Below are 16,270 nucleotides of genomic sequence, written 5' to 3' on the forward strand. Positions count from 1 at the left end.
TTTTTTTTTTTTTTTTTTTTTTTTTAGACAGTCTGCTAAGGCTGGCTTCACACTTGCCTCAGTCTCCTGCCTAGCTCGGATTACAGATGTGGACCACTGTGCCCAGTTGTTGGCTGTTTATATAGTTTAAACTGCAAAGGGGTTGTTAATTACACCACTTGTTTGTCAGAAATTGTTATTGGTGCAGCAGGAGCTTGCAAGAAAGCAATCAGGCACAGCCCCTAGGTGGTTTGGGAGAGATAAAAGAAGATGATTTCACAAACTGCTACAAAGACTGGTGAATTTCATTCCAGAAAATTTGTAGTTGGCCCCAGTTTATCAGGTTGGCAGAGCGCTCAGTGCAAAGGTTCAGCTGTGCACTGCTGGAGACCTGGGTTAATGAGGCCTCCCTGTTGCGCTATCAGTGCCAGAAATCAATGCTGCTCGGCTTAATTGTCTTCCCTGACCACAGTAGGAGAGCTGAAGTAAGAAGGCTGGGCCTGTGGGTCTTAGTTAACTCAGAAATTTTGCTGCTCTGAGTGTATGTCAGGAATGGCTCACATAGGTTCCATGAGAATTGCACTTGGGGCTGGAAATCAGTTTTAGGAAGAAGAACAGCAAATATGGAATGTTTCAGTCATGAGGATCTGCTGCGTTAATAACTTTAACTCCCATAAAAATTAAAATGCTCCATAAGGTGAAAAATCCAGACAAATATATAAATGAAGTGAAAAGGTCTCCAACTAAGTAAAATATCCACAACATTTCTGATGGCAAAACACATAATTTTCTTAATCTATAGGGCATGATTAAGTCGGTATTTTTTTAAAAGCCCAACATTCTGTCAATCTGTCATTCTGCCATTTGCTACAACATGGATGAACTTGGAGGGCATTATATTCAGTGAAATAAACCAGCCACAGGAAAGCCAAGCAAGGCATGATTTCATTCAACTCTGAGAACGAACGAACAAACAAAATAACCTCCTAGAACCAGAGAGTAGAGTGGTGATTACCAAGGTCTGGGTCAGAGATGGGGCAGGAGAGAGAAAGAAAAGTGGGACATTGGAAGAGCCAAGCTTGAGTTGGAGAGGAGGAATAAATTAAAAAGAAAAAATACCAATAACTCCAAAGAGCTCAAAATAGGGGAATAAAAATTGCTTAAAATGCTTTGATAGGTAATTGACTTATGGGGTGAGAAGCAAAGGTACAAAGCATGTACAATGCAAAGCATTCCCCAGCCCCACTGCCTACACCAGGTGGCCCATGCCAGAGGCAACCCACACAGTTGGCGTCTTGGTAACCCTGAGACAGTTTATGTAAATACAAGCATCTAGGAGTATGTGTAGATTTCCTTTTTTATTATTATTATTACACAGTTGCTTGTATGGTGTATAATCAGGTTTATACTAGTTTTTGTTGTATTTCAAAATAGTTTTGGAGATAACACTATATTAGGCTTGGCATAGTTGCCTGTGATAATACTGCCATATTAATAAATAAAGTGCATTGTTTCCTATATTTTGCTACTACAGATTATGGGATGAATAATAGTCTTCAAATAGCTCTGTGCAAATCAACAATTGCATCTATAGTAAATGTCATTTTGCCTCCCAATTTGTGCTGTTTGATTTTGAAACTCAAAATTGGATAGTATTATTTTGATGGTAAAGTGAAAGATATATTTTTAAATAAATTTCAAGTAAAAGAAGAAATAAAAGGGATAAATGAAATCCAAAAGGATGACCAGAAGAAATGATAGCATGATAATATGACTAATCTCCATCCGGAAATGTTTAATTTGACTAATTATTAGATTAGCAATTTATAATTGGCTATAATTAATCACTAATAAAGCATTACAGAAAAAAAATCAAGGAGTAATGAAGTTCCAATTGCACAAACAGGAATTCTCTGGTGAGTTTCAGTATTTTAGCAAAGAAACTTTTAGTTCAGTAAATCATTGTTAACCTTATATCACCCATGCCCCCATCCAGGCCAGCAGCTGAGATATATGATTAATGGTTCTTGGATGGAAACTAGGTGTGGAGAGTGGGAACCAGGGTTATATGAGCAGGAAAAGTAAGCTAAATGAAAGGAACTCCCAGGACTCAAGACAGCAGAAATGCAAAGTACTCTCAGGAAACACTGTGACCTGTGGGGTTTTGGTAGTGCCGTCAACTGAAATGGGCCAGTCAGTTTTAAGTCCGCTAAATGGTGCATGGACAGTAGAGTGTGGCTTGAAATTTTTACTTGGATAACTGTAGAAAGTGGAAGAAAGACCAGAGCTGGGTGCTTTTTGAGCAAGATTCGCTATTTATCTGACTCCAGAGACAACTGCCCTAATAGTATTGAAAATGATATTTTGTGTACATAATAAAAATTAACTTTTCAATAATTAAGACTCCACCAACCTCTTAACTCTCAATGTATTTACTCTCAGTTTCAATGGTCATTTGTGTGTGTGTGTGTGTGTGTGTGTGGTACCAGGGATTGAACTCAGGACCTTGTGCTTGCAAGACAGGCGGCAGAACCACTGAGCCAAATCCCTGTCCCTCAATGGTCATATTTTAATGGACTAAATCATTCTCTAATGACCACTTCTTTATTGGGGCAATAAAAATTTTGAACACCCACTATGCAGTAGGTATTGTGCATGCCAAATAAATCCTCTCTCTTGACTCAAGAAATGTATATAGAAAATTCATATAATGATTGTCTTTTTTTCCTATAGGAAAAAAGAATTCTCTTTCACATAAGATCCTAGCTAAGATACTAATAAACTTTAATTTTTAAAATGCAGTCATTTTCCATAGATTTCAGAGTGTTCGTATTACCTATCATCAGCAAATACTTTCCCATCACCCATCAAAACATTTTGTTGAGTTGAGCAATGATCTGTTTACTTTATCCGTAGTGCAGTGCAGATTACAAAATGAAAGCGAATGAAAGCATGCAGACAGTTTCTCTTTAGTACTACTCAACGTTATCATTTAATGAAATTTTGTAAAGGATCATAATTGCCCTGGGCTGGAGCTTCCCACTGTATCATTCAAGTTCTGATAAGATAATGGGACAGTTTAGCTTAGCCATATTCTTGATTTCCTCATTAGGATAAACTCTTACCCTTGCTAGCGTTTTGGTGCATGCACTTAGAAAATGGATAAATTATGCATCGTGCTTGGGAGTGGCACAGCTATCCTTCGGCATGAATGTCAGATATACCAAGAGTGCCAGAACCCTGGAAGTGTGTGAAACACTTTAAATTTGAAGAGACCTCAGTTTTTTCTTTATTACTAAATGCCTTCTTTATAGTTCCTTTTAGCCATCATGGTTTATGAGCCTGTTTTTATTAGTATCTTAGAAGTAATTGCCCCTTTCACTTTTCCAAATGGATCTCTCAAGCCAATAAAAAGCAAATAAATTCACAAGGTTATTCATCTTAAAGTATAGCTATCATCCTTGAAATATAGAAGATTTCAATTTTAAAATGCATTTTAAATTATTTTTCTCAATATTGCTTTCACACAGTGGATGCTTTTTCTCATAAGCATTAGGAACAGTGGCTGTGGGATATAAAATGTTTCTAAGACCTCAGTCTTGCTTTATTTCTTATTCATATACTGTCCACTCTCAGTTGGCATCAGTGTACCTTAATTTTGTGTTTATTGTCTCATAATTTTGGAAAATCCCTGCCAAAGAGGAGTGATTAAAAGAGTACCATGTGTATTTTAGAAGCAGCAAACATTATTTTTCAATAGTGGTAGGGTTTTTCTTTTTTATTATTCTCAAAGCAGAAAAATCTACAAGTAATGCCAGTAGGTACAAATATCAACTCTAATGATTTTTTAAAAATATTTCATACTGAAGAGTTTCTCTGGTGTGAAAAACTATATTAGTACAGAAGATCCTAATGGTATAATTGGCAATGTGAAGTAGGAAGGGGTTAGAGGTGTAGGAAAGGGGCAAGGGTAGGGGAAAAGAAATAAGGGAGAAGAAAAAAATGAGAAAATGAAAACATGGAAATAAAGTATTTGTAAGTAGGGAAGGGAGGAGGGGGTGAAAGGAGGGCAGGGGTAAGGGGAAAAAATGAGAACCAAGACCTGTCATGTAAAGGTACAAGATCCCAACGATGAACATAACTGCACTGTATACATAAATGTACCAATAAACTCAATGAGAAAAAAAATATTTCTAGAAGGGAATCAGATTATATATCTATGTAGAATATGATACTAGGAGCCAGCTACTGTGGTGTGTGCCTTTATCTCACTACTCAGAGGCTGAGGTGAGAGAAGCACTTGAGCCCCGGAGTTCTAGATCATCCTGGACAATATACACACACAAACAAATGCTATAATACCGGTGCTAGAAGTACTCTCACTTGCCCAGACCCAACCTTGGAAACATGAAGCACAGCGAAAGTGAGTCAGTCAGACTTGCAAGATTGGGTGTGTGATAAAAAGGCACATCTGGGGCAGTTCCAGCAAGCAATTTATCCTCCTAACACATAGGTCCACCCCTCCTCTGGTTTGTCACTAAGTATTACGGGGTGCACGATCTTCCCAGTTTCACTATTTCCTAATAGAGCATTCTTTTTCTCCCTTCCCCACTCATGCCTACATGTCTCAGTAAAGACTTTCTTACTAGTGTGTCTCTCCCTCAAGGTCTTGTTTGCTTAGGGACCTTCTAGACACGCATATTTTACCATTTCTCCAACCATTAGGCAATTTTGACTGCTAGTAATGTTCCACTCGGAGTTTACTACTTTGTCTTGAAAATGGAGCACTTTAAGTTTCTGTCCCTTATAGAAAGTATTATTTCAAACGATTATTGATTCATGTTGCTATTTTCTTTGTAATATCAGTAAGATTTAATTGACCTAGATGTTTGGGTTCATAAACCCTGAATCATTTGGGTTTCTGTCCCTAAAGTGAATGTCACCTATACCTATAAAGTACCTATAAAGTTAATGGAAAAAAAGGAATGTCAAAAATGATCAATTTTTTTAAAGGTTTTTGAGCTGTGTTCTGAGTCAAGAGAATTGTATTTGGAGTCAGTGGAGATTATTTACAACCGTTTCTATCAATAGATTGGAAGAAAAGATGTCAAAATTTTTTTCATTCTGATTTGCAAAATTTGGAGGGCATGTTTTGTTATATTTCACTGCCACTGAAAAATTGTTGGCAATAGTTTCTTTAACATAAGGAGTAGTAAGAACATTGTAGACACACTAAGAGATCGTGTGTCATAATATACACTATACATACATAAGAGAAATACGTGTGGGAAGATAAGAAAGTGCACAATCTGACCCTAGTTCTAGGATGCTGGAGCTGTTATCCCCAGTGATGGGTCAGTTATGTATGGGCTGTGCTAGTTTGCTGAGGCTTCTGGACATTAACTCAATGTACATTCAGTTAAGGTTTCTTCTTCATTCCATTCCTTTCTTCTGTGTGTAAGTATTCTCTGAAAGTTTTTATTTTGCCTTTGTGAATACCTTTACACTTGCATTCTACCTTGGTAATTTGGTATAAAGTTTATATTGATTATTATAAGGCAAATTGCCTTGCATTTTCCTTTAAAACGAGCATGTGACTCAGGTTTCTTTCTCATAGGTTGTGGAACTGGAAAGTATCTTAAAGTGAACAGCCAGGTCCATATCCTGGGCTGTGACTACTGTGGCCCATTGGTAGAGATTGCCCGGAATAGAGGGTGTGAGGTCATGGTGTGTGACAACCTTAACCTCCCCTTTAGGGATCAGGGCTTCGATGCCATCATCTCCATAGGAGGTAAGGCCGTCGTCACATGTTCTCACTTTGCCATGAAAATAACGCATGTGGTTGAGGTGACATTTATGACCCAACCTCCATTGTGTGTAGAGAGTTCTGTGTATTCATTTTTAGTTAATTTTAAAAAAATATTTCAACTGCTTGAGCTATTTGACGAAGCTCTAATGCACTGTGGCACATGTAATTGTTGTTACTGTTTAAGCAATTGAACTTTGTTATTGTGTTCTTTTTGATGATTTATTCCTGTTTCTTTTCTGTATGAGTAAGAAAGTGCTAGAAGAATCTTAGTCATTGAAAATAGTACTTTGTTATATTAAAATGAAACCACATTCCCCCAGAGTGAAGATTGTCAGGCATTGTATTACCTCTGTCATGCCACAGTGGGTGCTCTGTATTAAAAGAGAATCTGGACTAATGCCCTGAATGTCACCCAGACCAGTGTGCCATTCACTAGCTCATGAGTTCCTGAGCTGGGGCCAGATTGCATTGGTTTTGTAATGTTGTTCTACTCTTTAATACCAGAGATTGTTCATGAGTCTAGGGAATTTGTCCCTCATAATTTTTCCAGGTGTGCACAGAAATATACACATGCCAAAAAAAGGAAAAAAACAAAAATATTCATGCCTGAAATATACAGATAAGGCTCACTTTACTCAATTCGTGCATTCCTGAAACCTACTGTTAGTCTCTGGGAAACTGTTTAAAGAAATTCTGTGACAAGCTGTTTTGTGATAGAAGAATCTTTCTCAGAGCCAATGACTTGCTCCAATGCACTTTTAGAAATTAATCTAGCTGAATATAGCAAGCTTTAAGCTAAACCCATACATTTTTCATGGTTAGATAGATGGCACAAATTAAATAACAATAAATCATAAAATAATTAGATGCCCTTGTGTAATTTCCCAGCTGATTCTAGAATCCAATAATTTAATTCAACCTACCTATTTTCTGTGCTCTCAGAAGGAAAGTATTGCTATAGGATACATTTATGGTGTACTATTTTTGCCTTTCAGTTGCAATTATGATTTAAAAACAAAATGCCTTTTTCATCTTTCAGAAATTTCACCTTTCCCCACATAGAAACTTTGGACGAACATGTTCTTATGTTCCCTCACAGTTAAACTTGCCATGTTCTCAATAGAACATGTATGAGTACACATGTAAAACAAGTTTTTTTTTATATATTTTCATTGTAATCTTTTGCTCTACAAAATATTTGCCTTAAAGGGTGTCACTGCAATTTAAATCTAAATTTAAAACATAACACAAAATATTTAGATTTTCCTGAGTGAGATTGATTAGGAGTGCATTAGCGTTTTTTTATCAATAAGTGGATAAAGACTTTCTTCCTTTAAAAAAAAAGACTTCTTTTGAAGCCTGATAAAATCCTAAAGTGTTAACGACCTATTGTGTACTAAAAATAGAGTATTGCATTAAAATAGTCCTGTTTTAACTTTTTCTTTTATGTCTCTCCAAAGTAAATACAGTAACTATTATTGTTTATGAGAGTTGTGTTTTACAAAGTTTCTGTAAACACTGAGTTAGCCCGAAAAATGAAATACAAGATCCCAGAAGGCATACAAGATTGGGTCCCTATAAGCTACTGCCATAATGTTTTTGTCAACTAATGAATACATAACCTTTTTTGTATTTGCTGCTGTTTAAAGATGCTTTATTTAATTTTACACTCATGCCTGAAGGCAGCTTAGGTAGTGTGTTTTCTCTGTAAGGCCCATCATAGTCTTCTTTTCTGAGGAGCTCCAGACAACACGTCAGAGCTCTGTGTGGGCTCCTCTAAACAGAGAAATCACCAGCAAGGTTCACAGACATCGCAGGAAATATGGCACTGAATACACCATGAATAGCAGACTTGTCCTTACACTTCCAGCACTCTCACACCCTGCTTGTGAAGATTCCAGGGTTTGGGTGCTGTTGCTAGGAATAAAACCCTCATGGCTAACAATACAGGGTGTACCAGCTAGCTGGGTGATCTTCCTTGCACAGCATTATCTATACGAGATTATCATTTCACATATTTAATATTTCTCTATGGCAGATAAACTGTAGAAGTTAATTTGCCTGAAATCACTGCTAACAGCCAGATTTTGTGAGCCTTAAAGGAACATTTTCAGTGCTATTTGCTTTCACTACTCACACCAGAGTTGCAGTCTCCAGCTTTGGTTGGAAACAGTGTCATCCATTAAATATTTAGCTTTATCGTTGGAAAAATAATTTGATGTTGTTGCTTAAGACAGTTCTGTGATTAAACTCTCCCAGGAACTAAGAGACTAGCACTTCATATATTATTGGATAAAAACATGCCTAATAACACACTCATACCTAGATAAAAGCTGCCTCACTTGCTTCCTTAAATCAGTTTGACTTTGCATGGATTGTAAGTAAAATGATGACCTATAAATTTATTTTTTAAAATATATACATTTATTACATTAGCCTTTTTTAAAATGCTAAATAATCACTTTGATTTGTATTGGGTTAGTTTAGCTTAGCATTATCTAACTAAATTTTAAAATCTTTCAGTAGTTTCTCTTGCTTTATTAATACTACTGCTTAGCTGTATTAATCTTTCATTGCTATAAAAATACCAATTATTCATTAAAGCAATTAATAATTTCATAGAATCCTAATATTTCCCTGAGTTTTCATTTAAAATTTTAGTAATTTGCACTTGTTATCTTTCTGGTTAACAGAATTCACAGGATTTTGGAACTGGAAGAGACCTCACAAATTATCTATGTTAAGTTTCTTATAGTGGAAGAAAGTTAAAAATCTGTAGAACCTAATTGCCTAAGATCAGCTTTCTATTAAGATAGGAACTAAAGACAAAAAGGTACATTTCTCCTAAAAACAAGCCCCTGCTATTTCTTCCATCTGTCCCTGCCACGTAGGAAATGAGATTTTACTGTATGTACAAATGTCATTGTTATTCAGAAGTACTAGTATGTATGTATGTGTGTGTATACACACTGAGATATACTTTCTTCTTTTTCAGTCATACATCATTTTTCTACAAAACAAAGAAGAATCAGAGCAATAAAAGAAATGGCCAGGGTCTTAGTTCCTGGAGGCCAACTGATGATTTATGTTTGGGCAATGGAACAAAAGAACCGCCGCTTTGAGAAACAAGATGTTCTTGTTCCATGGAATAGAGCCTTATGTTCCCAGCTTTTCTCAGAACACAGCCCGTCCGGGAGAAAGAGGCAGTGTGGACGTCCAGAAACAAGCCATCCCTGCCATGCTCCTTGCTCTGAATGGAGCTGTTCAATTTGCTTTAAAGAACGATGGGATTCAAAACGGTCCCATAGCTTGGACTCTGAACCTGTCATGACTACAACCTGTTGTGGAAGTATTCTGAAGGAAGGTGAAGGAGAAAACAGATTTTATAACACTTTAGGAAAATCTTTTCGTTCCTGGTTTTTCTCCAGATCTTTGGATGAATCCACTCTGAGGAAGCAAATTGAAAAAGTGAGACCTTTGAGAACCACAGAAAGCTGGGCCAATAACACAGTATCAGTGCAGCCTTCCAGACACCAAGACTTTGATCACCAAGAGCCATTTTCAACAAAAGAGCCAAATGAAGATGAGGAAGTGTTTCTGGAAACTTCTCAGAAACACTTGGAGTGGTTGAGAGCACCAGGTACTTCAAAGCATTTCAGAGGAGACCAAGAAGTAAATAGAAGAAATGGAGGGGAGATTTTTCTGCCTCCCACTAATACTGGTGAGAACTGTGCGGATGCAGATGACTTAAAGAATGGCTATCCTTCTGGTGGTGAAATACTGAGAGGAATTTCTGCCGTCAGTGCCACCGATTCCAACCCCGGTGACACAATTTCTGTTGACAAACAACAGCCCAGCATTTTGGATTCAGGAGCCTTTATGCGCTACTACCATGTATTTCGAGAAGGCGAGCTCTGTGGTCTCCTGCAGGAGAATGTGTCAGAACTGCATATTCTGAGCTCTGGAAATGATCATGGCAACTGGTGTATCGTTGCAGAGAAAAAAGAAAAATTATAATTAATTGGATCATTTTGGTCAACTTCTCCAAAAGACAAACCATTATCTTTTTACTAGCATTGAAAGCAAAATGCTAGATGTTATCTAAACTAGCATCCAATTTTATTATATTTTAAAATCTATGTATGCTTTGGTTTAGAGACCAAGAATTGATCGTCTTTTTAATCTTTGGGGTAAGCACAGAGTCTAGAATTTGACATAGGATGTTTGTGCTTAAATATTAATAAAATGATCTGAAAAAGCAATAGAAAATGTACTTCAGTATATTCAGTACAGTTTAGATTGTATTCCCCATAAAGAGGAAATTCTTATAAGAATATGTGAATATTTATGTTTATTAGTATACACTGATTTTTAAAAGATTTTACTCTTAAATAGACTTTAAAAACAATATTTTTATAAAGTAAGGTAGGTGATAGTTTTGGGTTCCCAGGTAATACTTTATAAAAGGAAACTTGTTGCATTGCTCAGATATTAGAGTTTGCTGACCAATGGGATGGGGTATTTTGTTGCCAAAAATACCTGGCTTCTATTTGAAGTCTTCAGAAAAGTGGGAGACAGTGGAGAGAAACGTAAAAGTTTGGGGGGCTTTTCTGAATGACAAGCAAACTTCCTTCAGGATAACTTCTGTGTATAACCAGCGTTTCAGTATTGCTCGGGATTTTAACTGTTGGCAGGGCCTGGGTGTAGCTGGTAGAACATGTACCTCGTAGGCATTAATCCCAGCACCATGTAGAAGATACAGAGATGAAATAAATGGAATGAAAGCGCTGTCAGCATGCAGGGAGCGTGATTCGTGTGTCCAGGAGTTGTTCTGAGTACTCTGGTGGCATTTATTTCTCGGAGCACGAATACCTGCCTAAGAGAACACCAGGCTTAGCCGATTATTTTTAAATCTACAATTACGCTTTTCTTCTCAATTGAAGACAGTGCAGTTCAAGAACTGTTTTATTTTGACTCTAAGGATGAGTAAATTGGTAATGTGCTGGATTGGGGGCCTTCATGAGGTGTGACTAGGACTTGCTGTGGGATTTTCAAAAATAGTATCTAGGCATTTATTTTACAGCAAGAGACTTAAAACTGTATCAGTTGTATTAGTTACTTAAATTAAATTAACTTTTGTTACTTGAAGGCTGAATTTCCTTGACTTTTTAGAAACAATGAAGGGATTGGGTATTAGATTTAACCATATCATTTTCAATCCATATCATAGGTCCTGAGACGCAAATATAATTCCGATAGAAGTAGAGACAGGAGAAGCAGAAGTAACTTGACCAAAGAATATGCTTGTAGTTCCTTAAGGAGAAAAAAATAAATAAAAAGCCTATTTACTTTGGGGACCACTGTAATTCTAGATGAAAAGAAAATCCATTTTTTGTTTTATTTGCCTACCACAAAATTAAATGAAATAGAAATGCATATCATGTATTTGAGGCTCTTTTTTTCCATCAGGGAAACATCAGAGCACATTTTAAAGTAGAGGAACAGGGAACACAGGCATGGAAGAAGAGTATAGATTAAAATTTAACTTAGTGTCCAGTCCTTGGATTATGACATTAAGCTGAGTGTAAAAGATTTTCTTGGTGGAAAAAAATTATTTTCCAAGTAAAAGATGTTTTTTTCTTTAAACTTTTTTTTTTAATTTTATTGAGTTTATTGGTACATTTTAGGGATACAGTCTGTTTGCAGTGCATAATGACTCCGTTCACCGTAGGGGATAGGTACAGGTACATAACACATTTCAATTCCCTTCTTTTTCCCTACTCCCTCCACTCCTTTTATTTTTCCAGCATCAATTTCATTTATTTATTTCATGAGAACTTATAAATTATCATGTATGCAGATTGCAAACCAAAGAACATATACAACATGTAAGACAGCTGGAGTAAAGATACACTTTTAGATACATTGTCCATGCTGGATTACAAAGCCTTTCTCTCTCTTTTTTCCTATTATCTGTCATATACAGAGCGAGATTTTCATACAAGAGAATCCATGCAATATGTAAGCTTGTGTGTCTGAATTACTTCACTAAACATTTTGGTCTCAGCAAAGATGTTCTTGTAACTGGGAAACATTTACCCATCTGTGCATTATTGACCACAAAACAAGTAAGCACTGGTGGATATTTTTCTTTCTAATTTGGGATTGGGGGAGAACAAAAAGTCTACTCCATTGGTGAATGTGGTGGGGTGCTCACCCTACCGTGAGTTGGATGCACTCTATTTAGTAGACTCTATTTAGTAGAGGGGCTGAAATAGGGAACAGCAACAGGCTATGCAGCTGCAACACAGGAAGAATGGATTCGGTCAGGCTTCAGCTTTTCTTTCCTATTACATAGCAAATTTGAAATCATAATTACAGCTATCTTTTCTTAATATCTAACATTTATTGTTTTATTTGTAATCTTCCCCACAGCTCTTTGAGATAAATATCTTCCCATTTTGCAGATAAGGAAACGGAGGCAGAAAAATTAACTACATCACCTAAGTAGTGAGAACTCCAACACATTTCGTTGGAGGCAGATCTGAGATTCAATCCCACATAGTCTGGGTTGGTACCTGTATGTTATATTTCCACCACTGAGTTTTGGTCACTGTGTTAGGAAGGTTACAAGAGTCTTTCAAGGTTAAATGTGATTTTCTCCTTTACAAACTAGTATTAGCAAGGTTAAACAAAGGGATAATAGAGAGGGACCCCTTTTATATTTCTATGCTTTTTAAAATTTATAAATCTGTCTCAATTTGATCGGAATAAGAAGTAGTTCTAGGATAAAAATAGTTTGTGCTTACTTTTTCTGCAATTCTTCAATTCTTTAAAAAGTGGATTTTTTTTCCACTTTACAGTGAGGAAACTGAGGTATATTCAGGTATTTCATTCATCCGTTTCTTCCCTGAGACCTGTGTGTTGGATATGAAGGATAAAAGACCATGAATAGGTGGAGTTTTGAGTGTGCACAAAATACTGGCATTAGCTGACCTAAAAGAGCCAAGGTAGAACATTCTGTTGTATTTCATGATCCAAACTTCTGTGTTATACTGCTTAGTTTGAGAAAAACAATACAGAAAATCAGAGTGCATATTTGCATACTTAAGGTGTATTTTAAGTGAACCTAGAGTTAATTTTACTGAGCTTGCCCTTGGATATATTGATGCCCTCTAGCACAAGCGCTTTGTGTAATATATTTCAGAAAATAATGTGTCCTTAGAAAAAATGCAGACTTCTCTGGATGGCATTCAGGCCCTTCATAAATTAACTCATCTCCTGCAATTGCACCGATGTTTTCTGTTCTGCAAACTGCTATTTTAAATAATGCTTTCATTGATATTACATAACGGGAAGTAATTATCCCATCCCCCAGATCCTTACTGAGATTTAAAATTCAGTAATTGTAGTCGTCTCCACAGATGAATTTATACAGCAGGCATCATCCCATCAATGGCGACATGAGAAAAGTCTTCCTACTCACCCATCCAATAGATGGCAAACCATGGCCACGGTAGGTTTGCTGGTTCCTTGTCTAGAATGCTCAACTCCTGCACTCCTGATCTTATTTCAGATTTATGATTCCTGTTTCAGTGACATGAACTCCATACTTGAAACTTCAATTATGTACAAAACTGAGTGAGAACATTTAAAGAAAACTCTAACTAAACAGGGATAGAAGTTACTATGCAAATGGAATGCACTTGGCATGAGAACTCCGACGGAGACTTAAAACCAATCAACAAAAAAATACCAACTGTGAATTACAGAAATTTTTGATTTACTGGGGACTTACAGTTTGTGACACATTAATAAGCACATAAATAATTTCAGTTATACCCCATGTTCTGTGTTCTCTTGATGCAGACCTTCCTGGGTTGGTTATACATGAATAATTGATCACTTTATCTGGCAAGGATACAAGCTGTCATATAATCTGTCTGACCAATCTGATGCACCACTTGTGAGAGCTGAGTGTCCAGCTGGATCCCCACATGGCAAATAAATAATGAATTCACATGAAACAACATATTTGCTCCACAGGGAATTTTGTTTCTCTGTAGACACTCCCTCTACGTAGAAAAAAACAATGAGTCATAGTTCAGCTGCAGCCAGTGTAACTGAACAGTGAATTCCCTAAGCAAATTACAGTTGCATCTATGTACACGGAGGAGGGAATTTGGATGACGGACAGGCACTTTTCTTATATGCTAATCATATCACATCCACTTAAATATTCTGGTAAATGTATAAAGAAGGATGCTAGTAGGAAAGGTTTAGCTTTGCTACTCTATTTATGTAGAACATTGGCATTACTTAAACCCACTAATGGGGACCTGAGTGGAATTCCTGAGACACTCTGAATAAGTGTGTGGAACCTTCCCAGTTTCTGTATATGCTCTTAATCACATATGTGTGTAAATATATATATATATACATATATATATATACATATATACTACATATATTACTATATACATCATACACACACAAACACACACACCCCTATTCCTAGATGTTGAATGTTTGCTGTGGTTACTGACCAAGAAAAAACGCTGTCTCGTACACTTATAAACACATAAAATTAGCAATTACCATAGAAATGCATTTCATTGGATAAATTTTTTTGTTCCAGGGAAATTTAAAGATGACAGATTTCCTCTTACTTCTTCTAGTGTTGATGTATGTTTTTGTGTCAAAAAAGCAAAACCTCTTCTTTTCCTATAATTTTTGGTTGTTTCGGCTTCTCCCAGAAAAAAGCTAGCAGAAGTTTTAAAAGTACAAATTGATGTAAAACAATTTTTTTGACTTGTAATAACTTGAATATATATTTCACTTGTATTAATTAACAATGGTCAAGGTCTTTAGAGCATTATTTAAAATGGTGTGTGTGCTCACTTTAGAAGCACATATACTAAAATGGTATAAGTTATGTGATTATGATAGGTAGTAGATTTTTTAAAGTCATGCATCCATGTACCTTTTAAAAATGTTCTAAGATTAACAGAATTTTGCTTTTCTTTACTTTTCTGTGTGAAAGAATTGGAGTCACTCAGTTCACACAGCCAGCTTGGATTACACTTCAGCAGAACGGGACAACTTCAAATTTGAATCATTATCTTTGACCGAAGGAAACCAGATTAACTGTCTAATAATAGATTATCTTTAATGGGTTAAAATAATATTATTGAACAAAGAAAGATGTACTTTGAGACTAACAAAGTTGTTTTACATCATCCCCAAAGGGGTGTGTATGAAGACATGGTAACCATATTGCTACAGTATCATCTGTGTGTGTTGCTTGGAACATAAGCGCCTGACCTGCTCCCCCTGCAGCCTGTCCGATCACTGTCAGAACTGGGGTGTAACAGAAAGGAAGTGTTTCCGGCACTGCTGTGGCTTTAACACAGCTCAGAGGTGCATTCGCGCAGCAGATTGTGCCCTGGCTGGAAAGCCCTGCCCCTGTGACGTCAGAGGCTGCTCCGTCTCTTACATGGCCCTGATGCTGGCTGCTTCAATGAGAAAAATGGTCACAAATTAAAAAACTACACTCTGCACTGGGCTTTTGTCAAGAATGCAGGAGACCTCGGTCATGAGCTTTATTATATATTCTGGCAGATGTCACCTAGTTTAAAAACACTGCAAGTTACTATCTGTAGAAGCCGTCGTTTGCCCCCATCCTTCTGCTCATTGCCTATTGCACAGGCATCTGTGTATCAGCTCAGCAGGCCCGGCATGCGTCCCTTCTGTGTAGGGCTTCAAGGAGTGGCGTGCGTCCTTCCGCGGCATCTCACCACATTGTGCTCGGAGGTGGCCACTGCCCTTGGCATCCTTCTCAACCACCGTTACACAAGCACACAGCCGAGGTCCCACTTCAGGCCCTCATGAAAACATGAGAGTTTTTTTCCTTGCTCTTACCATCCGGCAGCCCTTTGCATGAGGATACGTTGCAGTACCCCAGTTAAAAATTGTACTGCATACTCCACTGTCTCCCCTTGTGTCTTCCCTGGTGTTCGTTTTAATGGGAGGCTTGAAAAGGCCTTGCTAGTTTAATCACATTTCTACCTCTTACTTTTCTTTTCTAGCTCCCTCCCTACCCCAACCTCCAGGAACAATCAACATTTCCCACTTTACAAAACCATCTCTATCTGGGTTATAGAGATGCCTTCCCACCCATGGCCACTGACTCCCAGCTTGTATGCAGCCTTTGCGGAGAAAGACTTTCAACTCTGGTTGATGGAACTCAGTTCCTGGGGTTGATTGGCTTTGGAAGGCCAGGTTCCAGCTTCATGGATTTCCTGCCCTTCAAGTCCTTCCCAAGGAAACCTCTTAGGTCCACCAGGCCTAAGTCCCCTGCCTCAGCTCTCCTAAGATTTCAGGTGTGAGGAACAAGTGCTCAGCTCTGTGTGAGATTATTTGCATACTGATGAAAACCGACATATAGTTGGTTTCTCCAGGTTCATTATTGAAGGGGAAAGA

General features: G+C 37.3%; 1 protein-coding gene across 4 annotated transcripts in view; it reads left to right on the forward strand.

The window, feature by feature from the left end:
- Trmt9b (tRNA methyltransferase 9B (putative)) overlaps window positions 1–9,970 on the forward strand; it is a 27,168-nt gene extending 17,198 nt beyond the window's left edge. For all 4 annotated transcript variants that reach the window (XM_033765391.1, XM_010621786.2, XM_010621795.2 and 1 more), the window contains 2 exons: window positions 5,597–5,770; window positions 8,784–9,970. In XM_033765391.1, the coding sequence (XP_033621282.1) occupies window positions 5,597–5,770; window positions 8,784–9,805 (1,196 nt within the window). In that variant the 3' untranslated portion in view covers window positions 9,806–9,970. The remainder of the gene's footprint in view (window positions 1–5,596; window positions 5,771–8,783) is intronic.
- The last annotated feature ends 6,300 nt before the right edge of the window (window positions 9,971–16,270 follow it).

This window comes from Fukomys damarensis, unplaced genomic scaffold (assembly GCF_012274545.1).
Source record: "Fukomys damarensis isolate Sample0158 unplaced genomic scaffold, DMR_v1.0_HiC HiC_scaffold_18, whole genome shotgun sequence".
Taxonomy (NCBI): Eukaryota; Metazoa; Chordata; class Mammalia; order Rodentia; family Bathyergidae; genus Fukomys; species Fukomys damarensis.